We start from the raw sequence: 17,331 nt of genomic DNA on the forward strand, positions 1-17,331 counted from the left end.
TAGTCAACACTGAAGCTGGATCTAAGAATTCCCAAACTCCAGCCCTGAAGTTTAAGAGGAATTGAAACTCCATCAACAGGAGAAATACCACTTTCTTGGGTTAATCGCTTAGGAACAACACTTGTCTAGATTAAATTTGAATTATAGCCTTCATCCAGCTCATTGTAGCCTTCAAAAGCTTATCAGAATGTCCACTACTTCACCTGATGCAGAGGCAGACAAGAAACAGAACTTGGTCTGCATAATTTATGGTGATGCCTCATTCCAAAGACCTTCCTTTTTGTGGCAAGTTATAGTTTCACATCCATGTAATACACTGTGGCTTGCTCTCATTCTCTTCCAAACCAAGATTCTTCAAGTTCATTCATGTGACAAACCATGGCTTGTCACTGGTCTGAGCCATGCTGTTGATCAATTAAAGTGTATATGGTGGTGAAAGAGCAGGCTCCTTTCTGGGCATCCCATTCTCCCACCATCACAAAAGGAGCTACACTGAGGGCTTGCTGTCTGTTACAATATTCAGGAAGTGTGAATGTGGCAAATATATGGTTACATGTACAAATCTACAGGCATGCTCCAGGACTAGCTACAGCTCCATGCGGAGTATGTTTTGTGATAAGCCTGGCTCGGTACTAGGTAAGGTGTGAAGTGGCCCTGATGGCACCACCCAAATCTACATACTTTTTTCCTGCCAGTGTGCCGGAATGAAGCCATGTGGTGGGAACAACACAATTCTTGCCAAATGGTATTTTCCAAGTAATATCAATATAATTTTATGTTGCAGTCATATTGCCTCCATGCTGTCAAGTCAAGACCTGAAGATAGTAGTTGGAGCTCTTCAGATGGCAGAGATCTTAATGCAAAAATTACCTGACATCTTTAGTGTTTACTTCCGAAGAGAAGGTAATACTAATCTATAGTTGATCCTGACTACTAGCATGAATACAGCTCTGATCTAGCTGATTCAGCAGTATTCTGCAAGGAGGCATAACAGTTTGAGATACTGAAATACATTCCAAGCAACATGTTCAGTTATAGGCTTTTAGATTTAAATATGAAGCTTTCCTGTCTCCAAATAAATACTTGTTCCAGGATGTACCTGTTGCTTCAGAGACAGGGAGGTTTATAGCAGTTGTTGTCAGATGATAAGCTTCTGTAGATGAAACAAACAAATCAAAACAGCAGTGCATGTGACACAGAAATTGGCTTGACAGACTTCTCCTGTTTTGCATGCTTAGGGATTTCTGTCTTTTTGCATTTATTGATAAGTATAGATGTTGTAAAGAAAATGGTCAATACATTTAGGCAAGCTTTATTAATCTCAAACAAAAAATAACACAGTGCCATGAATGCTAGCATTAACTGTAAGCTTGTTAGGTACTTGGTTCATGTTCAGTGTAATTCAGCCATAAGTTTCTTTAACCTTTTTCAAAATAAATTTTTGAGGACAATACACCTTAAATCAAGGTGAAGAAAACCAAAGGGCTAAATGGAACAAACTCCTATATACACAAAGAAAAGATAAAACATCAGCTAGCTGTATTGTTAGGTAATTGGAGACATATAGAACCTTGTTAAGGAAAAGCATATTTTGAATGGAATATTATCCAGGGCTTTCTGACTTTTCCCTGTCCTTAAAACGGAGACACTGATTCAGTGCCCACACTCTATTTGTTCTCCTGCATCTGTTGTCATGCGGAATTCCTTCCTGTCAGTCTCCCTTCTGCATGCTGAGGGCTGCACTTGCCCAACAGCACCAATAGTTCAGGGATTGGACTGTGTGGTATATATTTTTTTAAAGTTCAAAGTATATTTGAACAACTATTGTAAAGTACCCCGGCTTGCTTCACAGGTAATAAACACATATGGTTTGTTAGAAGAATAAACTGGAGAAAGCTTCAGGCTTGTGACTTCCCTTGAAGTTACACACTTCTGTGGCAACCTGTAGTTTCTCATTTGGGTGAACACACTGTGGTTTGCTTGCAGAAAGGTTTAGTTTCCTTAACAGAAAAGGGGAGGGAGAATGCAGGCTCAAGAATTCCACAAGCTTGTTCTCATGGTGGTAAATCTTGATTTGTTGTGTGAATATTTTCTGTTAAATAGCCTTCCTTTATTTTGACAGGTTTTCAATGTATTAATTTGGGGTTTTGTTTTTCTCTGGGAAGGTGTGATGCACCAGGTGAAAAATCTAGCGGAATCGGAGGCTTTGCTGACGAGTCCTCCAAAAGCATGCACTAATGGCTCAGGAACGCTGGGTGCTACTACAACAATAAGCACTGGAACAGCCACTGCTGCTAGCAATGCAGCTGCAGACTTGGGCTCGCCAAGCTTACAGCACAGCAGGGAAGACTCTCTGGACCTGAGTCCACAGGGGTGAGGGTTCCTTACTATTCTTTATGCAAAAAAAATCTGAGATTGCAATTAATTAAACTAACATGTTATACTCTCACAGCGATCATTTTAATAAGTATATTAAAGAACGTGAATCGTTTATACTTGAGAAAAGGTAATATCTGACCTGGATGGCCCAGGTAGCTCAAGCTTGTCAGATTTTGGAAGCTAAGATGAGTCAATTCTAAAATGGGAGACCACCAAGGAAGGCCAAGCGTTGCAGGCAATGGCAAGCAACATCTGTTTGTCTCTGGCCTTGAAAACCCTGCAGGGTCTCACAAGACAGCTGTAATTTGATGGTACTTTCCACCACCAGAGGTGATATGTACCAAATGGAAAAGGAAGTGAATAGCTCTTATGTTAAACTTGGGAATGCTGGTTGTAATTTCTGCTGTTGTTATGCTGTTCTTTTGTCCTTGTTATTGGTTGTGATTTTGAAGCAGACACTCAAATAAGAAAAAAGAGGTTGTATGGACCATCACTCACTGGCCTTAATCTTTACGGCAACATATAAAACCTAGTACCGGTGAGCTTATGAGCACATACCCTGTGTATTTTGAGCTGAGAACTCATGCTTGTCTATTTTTTTTAATTAAATTTTATTGTAATCAACAATATATACAACAAATAACAACCACAACTAGAAAACAATATAAACCTAATTGAAACAAACCAACCAACAAACTGTCAACACTCTATCACCATCATAAGCAAATATCCAGCCACATTATTTACATAACTTATTGTTCAGACTATATGCTAGTAAAAAGGAATTATTATAGAACTAGGTCAAACTTTTAATAGTCAAATATAAGCATTTGTTTATATAATGAATTAACTGGGACAATATTATTATCTGCCAAATAATTTAGAACTGGGTACCAAATAGCTACAAATTTTGCTTGGTATTGTGGGGACTCTGCAGGTAACATTGAATACAACAATTTAGCCATTATAAACTGTTTCCAAATCTTGTCGTGCCAGGAAGAAATTGATGGAGGAGTTGGGTCTTTCCATTTCGATGACATTACAAATGATGCAGTAGAAAGCAAAATTACAATCAGTTCTCTGGTCACATTTCTCAAGGGTAAACCTGGCCAATGGTGTAATAAAATTGCATTGGGGGTAAAAGGAAGGTCTGTGGTCGTAATTAGTTATGCCTGTCATGATAATGGCTTTTCCAAGGCATTTTGTGTAGCAGGTTTGGGAATATTAAGCCTAAACCTAGATGTTTCCATTTATGTACTCTTCTTACAAGGTGCAAAAAATGACTGTGGCCTTCTTTGCTGTCTTTAAGGACAGCAGAACTTGAATTGCTAATCCACATGGCAATAATATTTAGTAAAATGTCAGTAGTAGTATTTACACAAACCAGTACTTAAACAATTTGGAAATGAATTGCCAGGCTCCAGAAGAAGCCTTGGTTATTGCTTGTGTTGTTGGGTTCAGGCCTTAACATGGCAAGTTCATACAGAGGATTTCTCTTTTCAGCTTTAATCCAAGCAAAACAGTCTTTCTGGCCTTAGAGAATGTATTCAGTAATGTTCACTACACTACTATATAATGATAGTAGAAGACAAAAACAAGTGTAGTAAACAGACTCAACAATTACAACTAGCCAAAAAGCTGAAATACATGTAATAGAGATTGATGTATACAAGGCAGCTACTATGAAAAAGTACAAAATGTAAACAATGGAGAACTAGTATGTGCTACAATGTATAAACGGTGGAGAACTACAAAATAATTCGATGTTGTGTCCAGATGTTTGATAACAACATTTCAAAGTGCAACCTTCATCAGGGTGTTCCCTTTAAGCTACTGTGGTTTTCATACTCATACTGACATGCATTGGGAACAGTAATAATTCAATACAAAATCAGACGCCAATCTCCCAACATGTAGTCAGCTTCAATAGCTTCAGACTTGCAGTGGGACTGGCAGTAAAAGTGCTAAATTTATGGAAGTAAAAGTGCTAAATTTACTGCTTTTTACTTTTCGAAGAGATGTTAGTTTAGTTATTGCTACATTAGATTGTAATACACTATCAAAATAGTTTAGGAATAAATGTTTTTATAAGAGAACTAGGTGGTAAATGGCCTTTGGTGATATGGTAGCCAGTGGGATACAGCTTCAAATCAGATGTCTTGAAACAAATATTTAAAACTTGAAGCATAAATTATCACAAGTATCAGGTTGGCTTATTGGCTTATTGGGGTTTTTTTGTGATTATTTTGGTAGCCGATTAAGTGATGTCCTTAAGAGAAAAAGATTGCCAAAACGTGGGCCCCGACGGCCAAAGTATTCACCGCCAAGAGATGATGACAAAGTAGACAATCAAGGTAAGCCTGTGGACAAATTTGTATCCAGGATACACTTGGTGAGCAAGTTGATACTGTGACTTATTACATTGTGAATGAGAGAGGTTTGTTTGCAAGCCCTTGATATAATCTTGAGAAGAGAATGCTAGTTTTTCTTCTTAAACTATAACTCTCTAGTCTTTGCTTGTTGCCTCAAACAAAATTAAAGAAATATGTCCTAAGAGCCCAGATACAGAAGGCAAGTGAAGATCTGAATATATGTTTTCAGATGCAAGCATAGGATATGTCCATTGTGAATGGAAAACTGTACTGGTATCCCTTGAATTGGTATCCCAAGGCTTCTGAAGTATTCTACACTACAAGTGCTTGTGGAGTACTTTTATGACTTGATTTCATCTGCACATTTTTTATTTTTTATTTTCCTTTTTAAAAATTTTTATTGAGAGAAATGCAACAGAACAGCAAAGATTCTTTTGAGAACAAGTGTTTGTCATCGATCTTCTGTGCAGGCACACATGGTGACTGTGCATGAGCAGGCCTGCCCTTGGATAGGTCTTTACAGCTAAAAGCCTCCAGGCAGCACTGTGCGCCAGATCCAGAAGCCTGTTCCTTCCCATGGATCACGCGCTGTGCAGCAGCACCGCCCTATCCTCAGTTCTTCTTTTGTAGCTGATGGAGAAAGGCATAGTGTCTTGTAATGCCTGCCAATACTTCACCCCAAAAGCTCAAGGGGATAGAGCATCCAAACTTAAGGCATTATGGTGGGATAAAGCCCTTAAAGCCTTGGAGCCCTCGTCCAAATTGACCCCGGAGAAAGCCCCCAATTGTGCTTCTTCAGAATCAACGCGTTTGGCTCCACCTCCTGGATTCGTGTCCCAGCAGATCTGATCTCAGTTGCAATCCCCTCGGGTCCATCGAGCCTCTTCTGAGCTTCCAGCTAAAAAGACTAAAGGCAAGGCAAAAGAAGAGTGCAAGTTGGTCCCCCAGCAGAATGCCCCCACCAGCACTCCGGAACCAATGATAGCCTTGCAGGAGAAGCCCAGGAGTCCATCTCTAGGTCCGAGGTCCACCTGTTTCTATTTCTGATGGTGATGGAGATACTGGCTTACCACATGGCCAGGTTCTTCCTGAGTCCATCTGGGAACAGATGTTCCATGGTCTCAACCCCAACTGCCTATGCGGTGGCCTTTATATCCCTACATGATGTCTCCAGGATATTTGGAGGATGGGGGGACCACTTTGCAGGCCCCGGGGATGTGAGTTTGTGTCATTACCCTCATCGGGTATATTCGTATCCACCTTCAGTGGCCATATCTTGCAGACCGCATTCTCTTATTCCGGTGCTTGGAGAAGGGGTGATTGAATCTGATGGACGTGATACCACTTTGGATCTGAGCCCCGACTAGAGAGTAGGCAAGCCATCCCCTGTGTCTCCTATGGAGGATCTCTGCACGCTTGGGGAACAGATTATTTATATGGTCCAGTCTCTCAAAATAGAAGTCATTACCTCAGAGCACAAACCCAAAGGCAAGATTCTGAGTTGCCTATATTCAGAGCCCCTCGGGATTGTTGCCTTCCTGGTTTTAGAGGGCCTTGAAGACCTCATGCAGGCAAAAACCTGTGTCTCTCTAGCCTGTCTCCAGGAGGGTAGAACATTTTTTAAAAATTAAGAAGGAGCCATTTAACTACCGGACAACTCATCCTCCTCCTTGGTGATGGAGGAGATGCTGACAAAGGACCGTCAGTCCTACCACTCTGCTCACACAGATAGGGAAGGGAGGAAACTGGATGTCCTGGGTCAAGAGTTATATTCTTCAGCAGCTTTAGGCTTTAAAATTGTCAACTGTGAAACCATTATGGCCAGCTATCAACTCTTCTTATGGGAGAGGATTCTTTCTTTCCTGGAACTCCTACTGGAAGACAAGCATCTCCTCGCTAAAGTTCTGCATGTGAAGGCCATAAAACTTTCGAAGCAGCAAAGTAATGTGGGACAGCATTCTGCAGATTTGGCTGCACGGGCCATGGCAAGCTCCATTGTACGAAGACACTATGCTTGGTTGAGATGCCATGCTTGGCCTATGGGGACCAGGCTTAAAGTTGAGGACTTAGAAGGTTCCACTGTCTTCTCCTCCAAGATGGACAAGATGCTTTCCTTGATAAAGAAGAACAAACAGACAGCTACATTCCTAGGTGTCTCACATGCTTCCACCTCCCAATTTAAACAGAGGCCATTTGTGAGACAGCCCTGGTATCCATACCAAAGAGACTACTGCTTTTCTGGCCCCTCAGGGCCTCAGTATCCTAACTCTAAGCCATTTACACCGCAACACGGTTACCATAGGTCTCTAATCAACCTAGATCAAATTAGCAACCACCCTCATCCAGAGAGGCAACTTCATCCCAGAAGCCATCCTTCTGACTAAAACCATTGCCAATCCCTGTTAAGTTTAAGGACAGACTAGCTCAGTTTGCTTCAGCCTGGGAGGCGATTACCTCCGATGAATGGCTTCTGCCCACAGCTAAATTCCATTACAGAACAGAATTTAAGTATCCCGCCCTCACTCTTCATCTTTAAGGGGTCCAACCAAGCAACTTTGGGCCTTTCCCAAGCATTGGTATCTTTCGTTGACAAGGGCGCCATAGAGGAGGTTTCGGGGTCTCAGGCATAGGAGGGTTTCTTCTCCTGTATGTTCCTAGTGAACAAGAAAGATGGGGAGTTAGACCCATTTTAGACCTTAGAAAGTTAAATGTTTTCTACGTGTTTCAAAGTTCTGCATGGTGTTCATTCCTTCGATTTTACGATTTTTAAAATCCGTTTTCTCCCATCATTTGTCCAAGACATTTCTTAAAGGGTTAAGTAATCTCTGTCTGCCCCAGGACCCTTTAGTGCCCCGATGATCCCTATCTGTTGTGTTAGTTCAGTTAATGCTCAAGCCTTTTGAACACCTTTCTACCTGTTCTTTGGCAGAAGTTTCTATGAAGGTGTGTTTCTCAGTGGCTGTTACATCAGCCAGAAGGGTGAGTGAGCTAGCAGCTCTTCAGATAGATCCCCCATTTTTGAAGTTCTTCCCTGAAAAGGTAGTCCTGCAGTCTAGTCTTAGATTTCTTCCTAAGATAGTTTCAAAATTCCATTTATCTGAAGATATTGTTTTGCCCGTATTTTCACACTGAACTCTGAGAATGAACTCTTGTTGCATTCTTTAGATGTTAGAGGGGGATTATTATTTTACCTCAAGAGAACCCTGGAGTTTTGCAGGGATAGAGCCAGTGAGCCAGTTTAGTGTAGTGGTTAAGTGCGCGGACTCTAATCTGGGAGAACCGGGTTTGATTCCCCACTCCTCCACTTGCACCTGGCTGGATGACCTTGGGCAAGCCATTGTTCTGATAAGAGCTGTTCTTGAAAAAGAGCAGTTTCTGTCAAGAGCTCTCTCAGCCCCACCTACCTCACAGGGTGTCTGTTGAGAGGAGGGGAAGGGAAATGAGTTTGTAAGCCGCTCTGAGACACCTTTGGGTAGTGAAGGGCGGGGTATAAATCCAATCTCTTCTTCTTCTCTTCTTCTTCTGTTCGTCGGTTTTGGTGGCCCTAAGAGGGGTAGGAGAGCATCATCCCAGACCCTGTCCTGATGGATTGTGAGGGCTATGAGGGCCATGGGTTATGATAGTGCCAGATTGCCATGCCTGTTGAACATCCATGCCCACTCCACTAGGGCAATGGCTTCTTCTGCAGCCTTCCTGGATGGAGTGCCTTTGATGGAGCTTTGCAGAGCTGCCACCTGGTCATGGGCAGACATGTTCGTATGCCACTACGTGTTGGATCTACAGGCAAGGCATGAGGTTCAAGTGGGCATGGCAGTTTTTCATTTGCTGTTCAAGTGAGAAGAGCATGCCACACCACCACTGAGTAGCTTGCCAGAATCCCCATGTGGGACTGCACAGAAGATCCATGATGAAAACAAAGTTGCGCTTACCTGTAACTATTGTTTATCAAGTATCTTCTGTGCAGGCACACATACCCTCCCTCTTGCCCCACTGCATGCTCTGGCTTTGGTGGCACTAGAGGTACCGAGGGTAGGGGGCACTACTGCACAAAAGCACATGGGCCCTAGAAGAAGAGATTGGATTTATACCCTACCCTTCACTCAGAGTCTCAGAGCGGCTTACCAACTCCTTTCCCTTCGCCTCCTGTGAGGTAGGTGGGGCTGAGAGAGCTCTTTCAAGAACAGCTCTGTCAGAACTATGGCTAACCTATCCGAGGGCAGGCCTTTTCATGTGCAGTCCCCATGTGTGCCTGCACAGAAGATACTTGGTGAACTATTGTTAGAGGTAAGTGCAACTTTGTTTTCTCTAAATGCTAAAGAAACTGCCTGCTCTTGATGTAGCTGCTTCATCTCTTAATGGATTAAGAGTGTACAGATGTCAATGCTATTGCACTTGGAGCTGCTGTTAGGTTGTATGGTTCACCAACACAGGCCTAATATATGTGTGACTAGATTGTTGTGTGGGTGTACATGGATAATCTGTACTGTCTATGTAAGTTCTTCAAAATGACTTAAAAGATGCATTGGCACTACTATTTATGCAATTGGAAGCAGTAATCACATAGTATTGTTGCAGGGGGTGATGATGTATTCAGTGCACAGTGTGCTATCAAAGAATATGAGTGTCAGTGGGTTTAGTCTGCTGGTGGTGAACTTCAGGTATACTTAAGCTTTCGTTCTGATAGCATCTCTTTTTCCTCCCAAAAGCTAAAAGCCCTACAGCTACTCAGTCTCCTAAATCTTCCTTTTTGGCAAGTTTGAACCCTAAAACATGGGGAAGATTAGGCACACAGTCCAATAGCAACAATATTGAACCAGCACGTACAGCAGGTGTCAGTGGTCTTGCAAGAGCTGCCTCAAAGGATACCATATCCAACAACAGGTAACTTCTCAAATAAGCCTTACTATGCAAAAGTTCTTTCTGATGTGATAGTTTCTATTATGTTAAGAGTTTGAACTCTACTGTCCATGGCCATTGTGGGGTTAATATGAAATCTGGTTGGGAGAAGAGGTCAAAGACTTCAGGTTGGGAACAGTGTGAGCCACTCAGTGGTTGGGTGTAGTTTTTAAAATATGGATGTGTATTGGGTAGAGAGGGGAAATATAGTGGACTGGAATAAGGAAAAAGAACACTAATCAGATTTGAAGCAGACTGTTGACTACAATGTGAAGATCCTCTCTTAAGCCTTCCCATTTTAGTACTGCTGAGAGGCTTGTATACATTGTAAATATGTACTTGAGTTGTACAGGACAGCTGTGCACGTAGTATGCAGCTGTTAAGCGTTTAACATATTAAACTGTGCTTTCTAATAGAGAGAAAATCAAGGGTTGGATTAAAGATCAAGCCCACAGATTTGTGGAGCGTTACTTTAGTTCTGAGAACATGGATGGAAGCAACCCTGCACTAAATGTGTTACAGAGACTTTGCACTGCAACTGAACAACTCAACCTTCAGGTTAGGATATTTTTCCTTTATGTGGAGATTTTTTTAAAAAGCCAAAATACTACATTATCGCCTATAATGCATATATGAGCAAGTCTAATTTTTCTTCTGCACTTAACAAGCTTTTTCAATGCTTAGAATGCATTTCATCTTGAGCATCAAAGAAAGTTTGTGTTAAAGCTGGTGATTCTTGGTGTTAAGGGTTTTTTTTTGGGGGGGGGTGTTATGTTGTCATTGGCCTTTTGTTACACACTTTTTTTTGTACTGTACCTTGTGGTGCAGTTTTAATTGCATCACATTCTTTTTGGTTCCAAAACACATTAGCAGTAAATATAAAATCTCCAAGGATTTGACCACCCCCAAAAAAGAGGGTCCCATCCATTCTAATTTAGGTGTTGTACCCAAAAACTGAGAGATCCACATAAGGCACAATAGGAGCTCAAATCATTTGCAAGCTGGAGGGATATAGGAGGTTTACATGGTCTTCTCATTTTGGTAATGGCCTGCCATGCTGTGGCGTACATGCAGAGAAGATAATTGTGTCCCAAGTCCTAATGGATGATGTCCCAAGTCTTAAAGGTAAAAATGTTACTTAGATTTAGAATACAACCAAGTTTTTCTTTCTAACTGGAACCTCTGTAGATGAATTGAGTTCTATTCAGGTAAAGGAAGACACGCGTTTTGCACAGCCCTCGGAAGCAGTGGCATCTGTTAAGCAGATCCCAAATAACTACCATTATTGAGTTAAAAAAAATGCAGAAAAATCACAGGATTATTTTGTATGCTAGTTGAGGTGTTTTTGGTATATATCTATAAAGGTAATGGTAAAGGTTTCCCTTGCTCGAAAGCTAGTCGAATCTGACTCTAGGGGGCGGTGCTCATCTCTGTCTCCAAGAGCCAGCACTGTACGAAGACCTTTCTGTGGTCATGTGGCTGGCATGACTAAACGCTGGGGTGTATGGAACGTTGTTACCTTCCTACCAAAACGGTACCTATTTATCTACTTGCATTTTCTTGCTTTCGAGCTGCTAGGTTGGCAGGAGCTCACTCCGTCACGCGGCACTAGGGTCTCGAACTGCCGAACTACAGACCTTCCAGACTGCAGCTCAACTTTTTTCTTCTTACATTCAGTTATTATTAAAAATATCTCATAGTGTTAGTTTTTAAGAAAGGAGCCTATGTTCTTATGCAACTATATTTGAAACTAGTTTTTTGCAAGTTAAATCAGTTAATCTGAAATCCGTAGTTCATTTGGTCATGACTACTTTAAGTAGTACTCTTTATAAACTATATTAAGTTCATATTAGAATGAGTGGTGGTCCTAACTGGTGGGGTGGCTTTGTGAGCAGTCACCTGGAAACTATTCAGGCATCCTGTCCTACTTTTAGGCATCCTATTTTACACGTAGTGCCTGTTATTGAGTACGATATCGATGGGTTTACAAAGTCAGCACATAAGTATTTAATAGCATATCAGATATGTGACTTTATCCTGCACCCCTCTCAAGTAGCATCAAAACCGGTAAAATGAAGTTGAGTATGTGTTAGAATTTGAGTATAAAAATCTTCCAAATTCACACCGTTCTTTTTTTCTTTAATTTGAATTTGTGGAATGATTGCCTAAATAAAAGTTTTATCATATCAAAAAAAAACCTGGTTGTTTCAGGTGGATGGTGGAGTTGAGTGCCTTGTAGAAATCCGTAGTATAGTCTCTGAGTCTGATGTCTCTTCGTTTGAGATCCAGCATAGTGGGTTTATGAAACAGCTGCTGCTTTACTTGACGTCCAAGAGTGAAAAGGATGTTGTAAACCGGGATGTCAGATTGAAAAGGTTCCTTCATGTGTTTTTCTCTTCTCCTGTAAGTATCCTGTAAACTTCAGTATTATGGGGGGGGTGTCACTTCATATGTGTGGTACCTATGATGCAGTCTTGAGGCTCAAGGGGAAATAATTTTAAAAGTTTGTGACCAGGAGCTGTTATGGCTTTTCCCTCCATCCTATTAGAAACTGAAAGACAAATTGCTTGAAGATAAAATCTTTCTAAATAACTCCAGCTTCCTATATTTGGTTATAGTGCTTCTAAATGACAATAATTTGAATAAGAAACTTAACTTTTAATTCCAGCTTCCTGGAGAAGAACCCCTTGGAAGATTAGAGCCATTAGAAAATGCACCTTTATTGGCATTAGTCCACAAAATGAATAATTGTCTTAGTCAGATGGAGCAGTTTCCAGTTAAAGTCCATGACTTTCCAAGCGGAAATGGAACAGGGAGCAGGTAAGGATTAATGCTCAGGTAAACTTTTCACTTTCAGAGTATTACTTTCCAGAATATTTCTTGTTCTGATAATTTTGCCCCTCTAAACGGGTTTTCTGGATTTTATATATTGTCCATAGCATAGCTGCCTTCACACATGACTGCTAAAAAACCTTTCAGCATAAGAGCATATTTAAAGGATTTGGGTCATGGAGAAGTTATACTTCGGAGCTCAAAACTTAGACTCATAATGTTTACCAAAGGCGGCTCACAGAGTCAGCACTAATCATAGTAAGCATTGATGTTTTCCCTGAGAGGGGTATACACACTGTTGTAGTGTAAAAGATTTAAGCAAATAATAGGAGTCAGCAGTTGGATGGAGAGATGCTAAATGTGAATCTCCGTGCACTCAATTTAAGAGTGATGACTACAGTCCCTGAATGCTCCTTAGGTGGTCTTGATTTATTTATGTAAAAGTATTATGGCTTTAGAAATAGGTAGTGGTTCAAGATCTGTACAGTCTGATGGGATTACCTCAGTCTGAGGCTTTGAAAACAACTTCTAAAGATTCAAGGTGCTGGCTACCAGTCCTGCAACCTCCTTCCAGTCTGTTGCATGTATTCTAATAATGGAGAGTAAAAATTGGATCCCACTGAAAAAGATCAGTGCAAGCAAGAGTTGGCTGATCTTCACTGATTCTCCCTCATTCCGTGAAAGCTTTCCAACTTCTTCCTCAAGCTCCTGGGCAGGGGTCCCTCAGGAACAGCATTTTGTTGTGCTGCAGCAGCTGGAGGGAGTTGTTGGGAAGCTGTGCTTCTGTGCATGGAAACTTCAGATGGGATCCAACCCATGTACTTACCTTTGAAGGCAAAATCTTACTGTGATCTGACAGTAAGTCTCCAGTATACAGAGCTGAGGGCTCTTTTTGTAGCAGGAACTCCTTTGCATATTAGGCGACACCCCCCTAATGTAGCCAATCCTCCAAGAGCTTACAGAGCTCTTCTTACAGGGGCTACTGTAAGGTCTTGGAGGATTGGCTACATTAGGGGTGTGTCGCCTAATATGCAAAGGAGCTCCTGCTACAAAAAGAGCCCTATATTTGTGATATCTGATTGATGCTTGTTTTTGTTTTTTGTTCTTATGTGCTTGGGTTCACTGTGTCTTACTGTAAGTGACTTCGAGAACCATACTTGGCTGAGAGGTCAGGGTATAACATTTTCATAAGAAAAATTTCCTGCAAGTTGGCGAAGTAGCTGTTCTTGGTATTTAGAGAGCATGGAGTGATTATATTTAGTATAAGACTTGCTCAGTAAATTTGGTCAAGTTCTTTTATAACTTTAAATTTAGTTTCTGGAAAATAAGCAGTCCTTTAAATTTAGAAGAGAAACTTTGGAAACCTTCCTTGGATCTAGTCAACTTAGCATGAGATACTTTTCTTCCTGGCCAGTTGTTCAACAGTAGAAGGTTACTTGCTGTCCATTAAAGTAGAAACAGACTGGTCAGATCTGTGGTAGTTGCCCCAAAGTGATACCTCCAATGATACCTGAACCAAGGAATCGAATAGAATACCATGAATGAGAGAGAGTACTGTATATGTTAATTAGTCAAGTACGATCCCTTTGCAAGCTAAAAAGCCTGTATGGGGGGAACCACACAGGCCTAAGGTAAATACTAATGCAGACTTGGCAAAAGACCCCAGGTTTGCAGGAAAATACAAAAAGTTTTTTTAAAAGCCTTCAAACCAACACGTTTCTGGGTGGCATTTTGGGTTGCTGGACACCCCCCCCCCCCGGAGGGAAAATAGGGAGAATGGAAAATAAACTTGGTCACTGTGATGTGAGAGAGAAAAGAGGAAGCAGATATGAGAAATGGTTGCAAGGAAGAAATAGTTGGAGTCGGTGGGTGAGGGATCAGAAGGAAAAAATAACAAAAGTGGAGTAACCAATGGAGTAAAATATTAAGTGCATGGTGGAAAGGAAGGAAGCAGAGCCAGTGCTGAAGGAGGTCAGACAAGTAAATCAGAAAAAGAAATTGGGGAGGGGGGTGCAGTTGGAGGTGTTGGTTTCCCCTCTGTCATGAGCCCTTGTTGGTTCCTGGCTTGTAAATAGCTCTTCTTTGTCTCCCTAGATGATTCTTCATTCTTACATGCCCATGCAAACATTTTTACCTGTAGGCATCTTGGTTAACAAGTGAAGCTAAATAATCCCTTCCCCACCCACTGAAAAGAAACTCCCTTACCTAGTTTAATTTTAAACTCTAGGTAGTAAGTCAGTCTGCCAAGCTACCTCAAGCAAGTACCAGAAAACGGGTATTTCTCACTGCTGCCACACCTTGATAGTAGTGGTTCTATACAGCTTGCAACAAAGATAGTAGAACCAGATTAACGTCAGTCTGCCTGAAGAAAATTGCATCATTGTGAGCTTTGTACCCAGTGACTCTGCTGATCATTGGAGGCAATAGTCTCCTTTTTGTTGACTGTGGTAGGCAGGGTTGGGGCTGGCAGTGGAAGGAGCCCAGAACTCATTTTGTTCCTGCCTACTGGAGAACCTTGAAATCTGCTTTTCCAGCCTTGCTTCCTGTTTCTAGAATTGTACAAAGGGTGAGGCTTGGACTCTCTTCTCCCTTTGCATGACCTGGCCAAAAACAAGAAATTCCATGTTTAGATGGTGCGAAACTAAACTCCACTTGCTTCCAGTTTCTCCTTCAGTAATGTCCCAGGAAGAATCCGTTTGAGCTGTTCTTTAGGTTGTGTGTTAAAGTACAGTTGCCAAACCTGTGTGGCCATAGTGGTACCTAGTCTGCTTCCGCTCTTGCACAGGCAACACCTTGATATAGGACAGCTGGCTAGGAAGAGATTGTCTCGAAAATCCTTCCGAGATCTTCATTCCTGTAAAGTTACCTTAGTTTCTAAATTCTGCTTTGTTCCACATGAGTCTAATAAATGGATCCATGCAAGGATCTCTCCCCCAACCCCATGCTGCTTTCAAATATCAGATCAGCTATCTAAAATGGGAAAGTTATTACAGCTCAGTCAAACTGCTTATAACATTTCTCCACAGAGCACAACTGTGTGTCTAAATTCTTAGCCTATAAAGAAATTCATTCCGCTAGGAGAGTGGATTCTGCAGAGCTATTCTGATAGGTTCAAGGAGGCTCTTTTGCACAGAGTTCATTGTACTAGAAGAAAGCACTATAACTAGCATAATGGATCCATGGGAACCAACCCAGTATGTCCAAATATTTGCAGGCCACTTGGTAACATACAAACAACCTCTGTTGTGATTATAATGTTTGCCATTAAATTCATGGCCTCTTTTGTAGAATAGCTCAGCAAGCCCGAAAAATTATGCAGCAATGACTGCTGGAAAATACAGACTTTAAATCAGTGATGTACATATTTGATTGTGTATTTAGTGTGGGTTCTGCATTTATAGATTTTGGGATGTATTTGAGGGGTGTTGCTCTCATTGTGGTGGAAAGAGTGTTGTGGATATGATAGCAAATCCTCAAATTCATATGTAACATGAACCTTTGTTACCTGAAGCAATGAAAATGTTATATACACACATGTGTAAATATGATAGAACGAAACTAAAATGACAACTAAGTTGTTGAGCCAGTGGGAAAGGTAGAAACTGTTTTTATTACTCTAATGTGTTGATTATAACCAACTAAAAATAGAATAACTGTAGCAACGTTTTTTCATAAATTATCTTGAGTTTTTCTCTTAACAGAGGATCCCAAGCTTTAAAATTTTTCAACACTCATCAGTTAAAATGCCAGCTGCAAAGACATCCAGACTGTGCTAACGTAAAACAGTGGAAAGGTGGACCTGTGAAGATAGATCCCCTTGCATTGGTACAAGCCATCGAAAGATACCTTGTAGTGAGAGGTACCTTTTATTGTTTAATTATACTGTAAATTTGTGGTGACAGTATTGTGTGTGGACTCTTCTCTAATTGTGGCTAAAAGCTCCACAGCAGGACTTGAAGAAATTAGTTTGATTGCAAAGCACCTTTGTATACTGTCTGTAATTGGCCTGGCTTCTCATTTTGATAAAAATTGCACTGAAATCCAGTTTCATCAAGATTAGCTGGTTATAAAGCTTCCATTGGGGATGGATATTGGTTGGGGGGAACCACTAAAAAGAGGATTTTGGGCTACCCTGCCCAGTTCATCTCCCTGGCTTATATTTTGTTCCTCAGCTTGGCTGCTTGTTGTGCCTGCTGATGGATAAACTGGGTTGAGTGCATGCTATTGAAAGTCTACAAAAATTCTTCTCTCAATTATTTTTAAAGAACTCCATTGTACAAGTTTGATACTTAAAAAGACTGGGTTCTATAGCACTCATACTTGGAAAAACCTAAAGATTGTCAAAATGACCTGGTGTCTCAGTTATTTTAAATTCATTTTATAATAGCCCTAATGCTGGCAGAAGACTCTAAGAGTTGTTCCTCTGTTTTCTAACTGTAAATAGAATTTTTGAAAACATAGCTACTACACACAGAAAGGTAGTGTTTGATATATCTATATATCTAATAGAGAAGGCACCCCCTGCGTGTGGATATCTAAATCCACACATCGGGGGCACTTGGGGGGCAGGGAGATTTTCCTGCACATCGGGGGCAATCCCCAGATGTGCAGAAAAAGCTAAAAACTGTAAACAACTATAGGAGGGATACTGAAATCCCCCCCAAAAGTAAAAGAGCATCCCCTGCGCATGCGCAGGGAACGCTCTTGGAACAGCAGCAGCGGTGGGAGGGGTGGGGGGGAGAAGGCTTGGCCGACGGGCGAGGCCTCGCTGCCACTGGTGGGGGAGGAAGGAGAAAGTTTGGCGGGCTGGCAACACCTTGCCGCCCGGGGGGGGGGGGCAGGGAGGGGGGGG

The 17,331-nt window shown here is 41.4% G+C and overlaps 1 protein-coding gene across 3 annotated transcripts in view; it reads left to right on the plus strand.

Moving 5' to 3' along the window:
- TRIP12 (thyroid hormone receptor interactor 12) overlaps window positions 1–17,331 on the plus strand; it is a 127,408-nt gene that overhangs the window by 83,055 nt on the left and 27,022 nt on the right. For 2 of the 3 annotated variants that reach the window (XM_015413482.1, XM_015413484.1), the window contains 8 exons: window positions 785–903; window positions 2,166–2,373; window positions 4,633–4,733; window positions 9,458–9,632; window positions 10,064–10,205; window positions 11,859–12,050; window positions 12,316–12,467; window positions 16,166–16,338. In XM_015413482.1, coding sequence (XP_015268968.1) covers window positions 785–903; window positions 2,166–2,373; window positions 4,633–4,733; window positions 9,458–9,632; window positions 10,064–10,205; window positions 11,859–12,050; window positions 12,316–12,467; window positions 16,166–16,338 — 1,262 coding nt within the window. The remainder of the gene's footprint in view (window positions 1–784; window positions 904–2,165; window positions 2,374–4,632; window positions 4,734–9,457; window positions 9,633–10,063; window positions 10,206–11,858; window positions 12,051–12,315; window positions 12,468–16,165; window positions 16,339–17,331) is intronic. The other variant, XM_015413483.1, reaches the window with a different exon arrangement.

This window comes from Gekko japonicus, unplaced genomic scaffold, assembly GCF_001447785.1.
Source record: "Gekko japonicus isolate JY-2015 unplaced genomic scaffold, Gekko_japonicus_V1.1 scaffold155, whole genome shotgun sequence".
NCBI lineage: Eukaryota > Metazoa > Chordata > Lepidosauria > Squamata > Gekkonidae > Gekko > Gekko japonicus.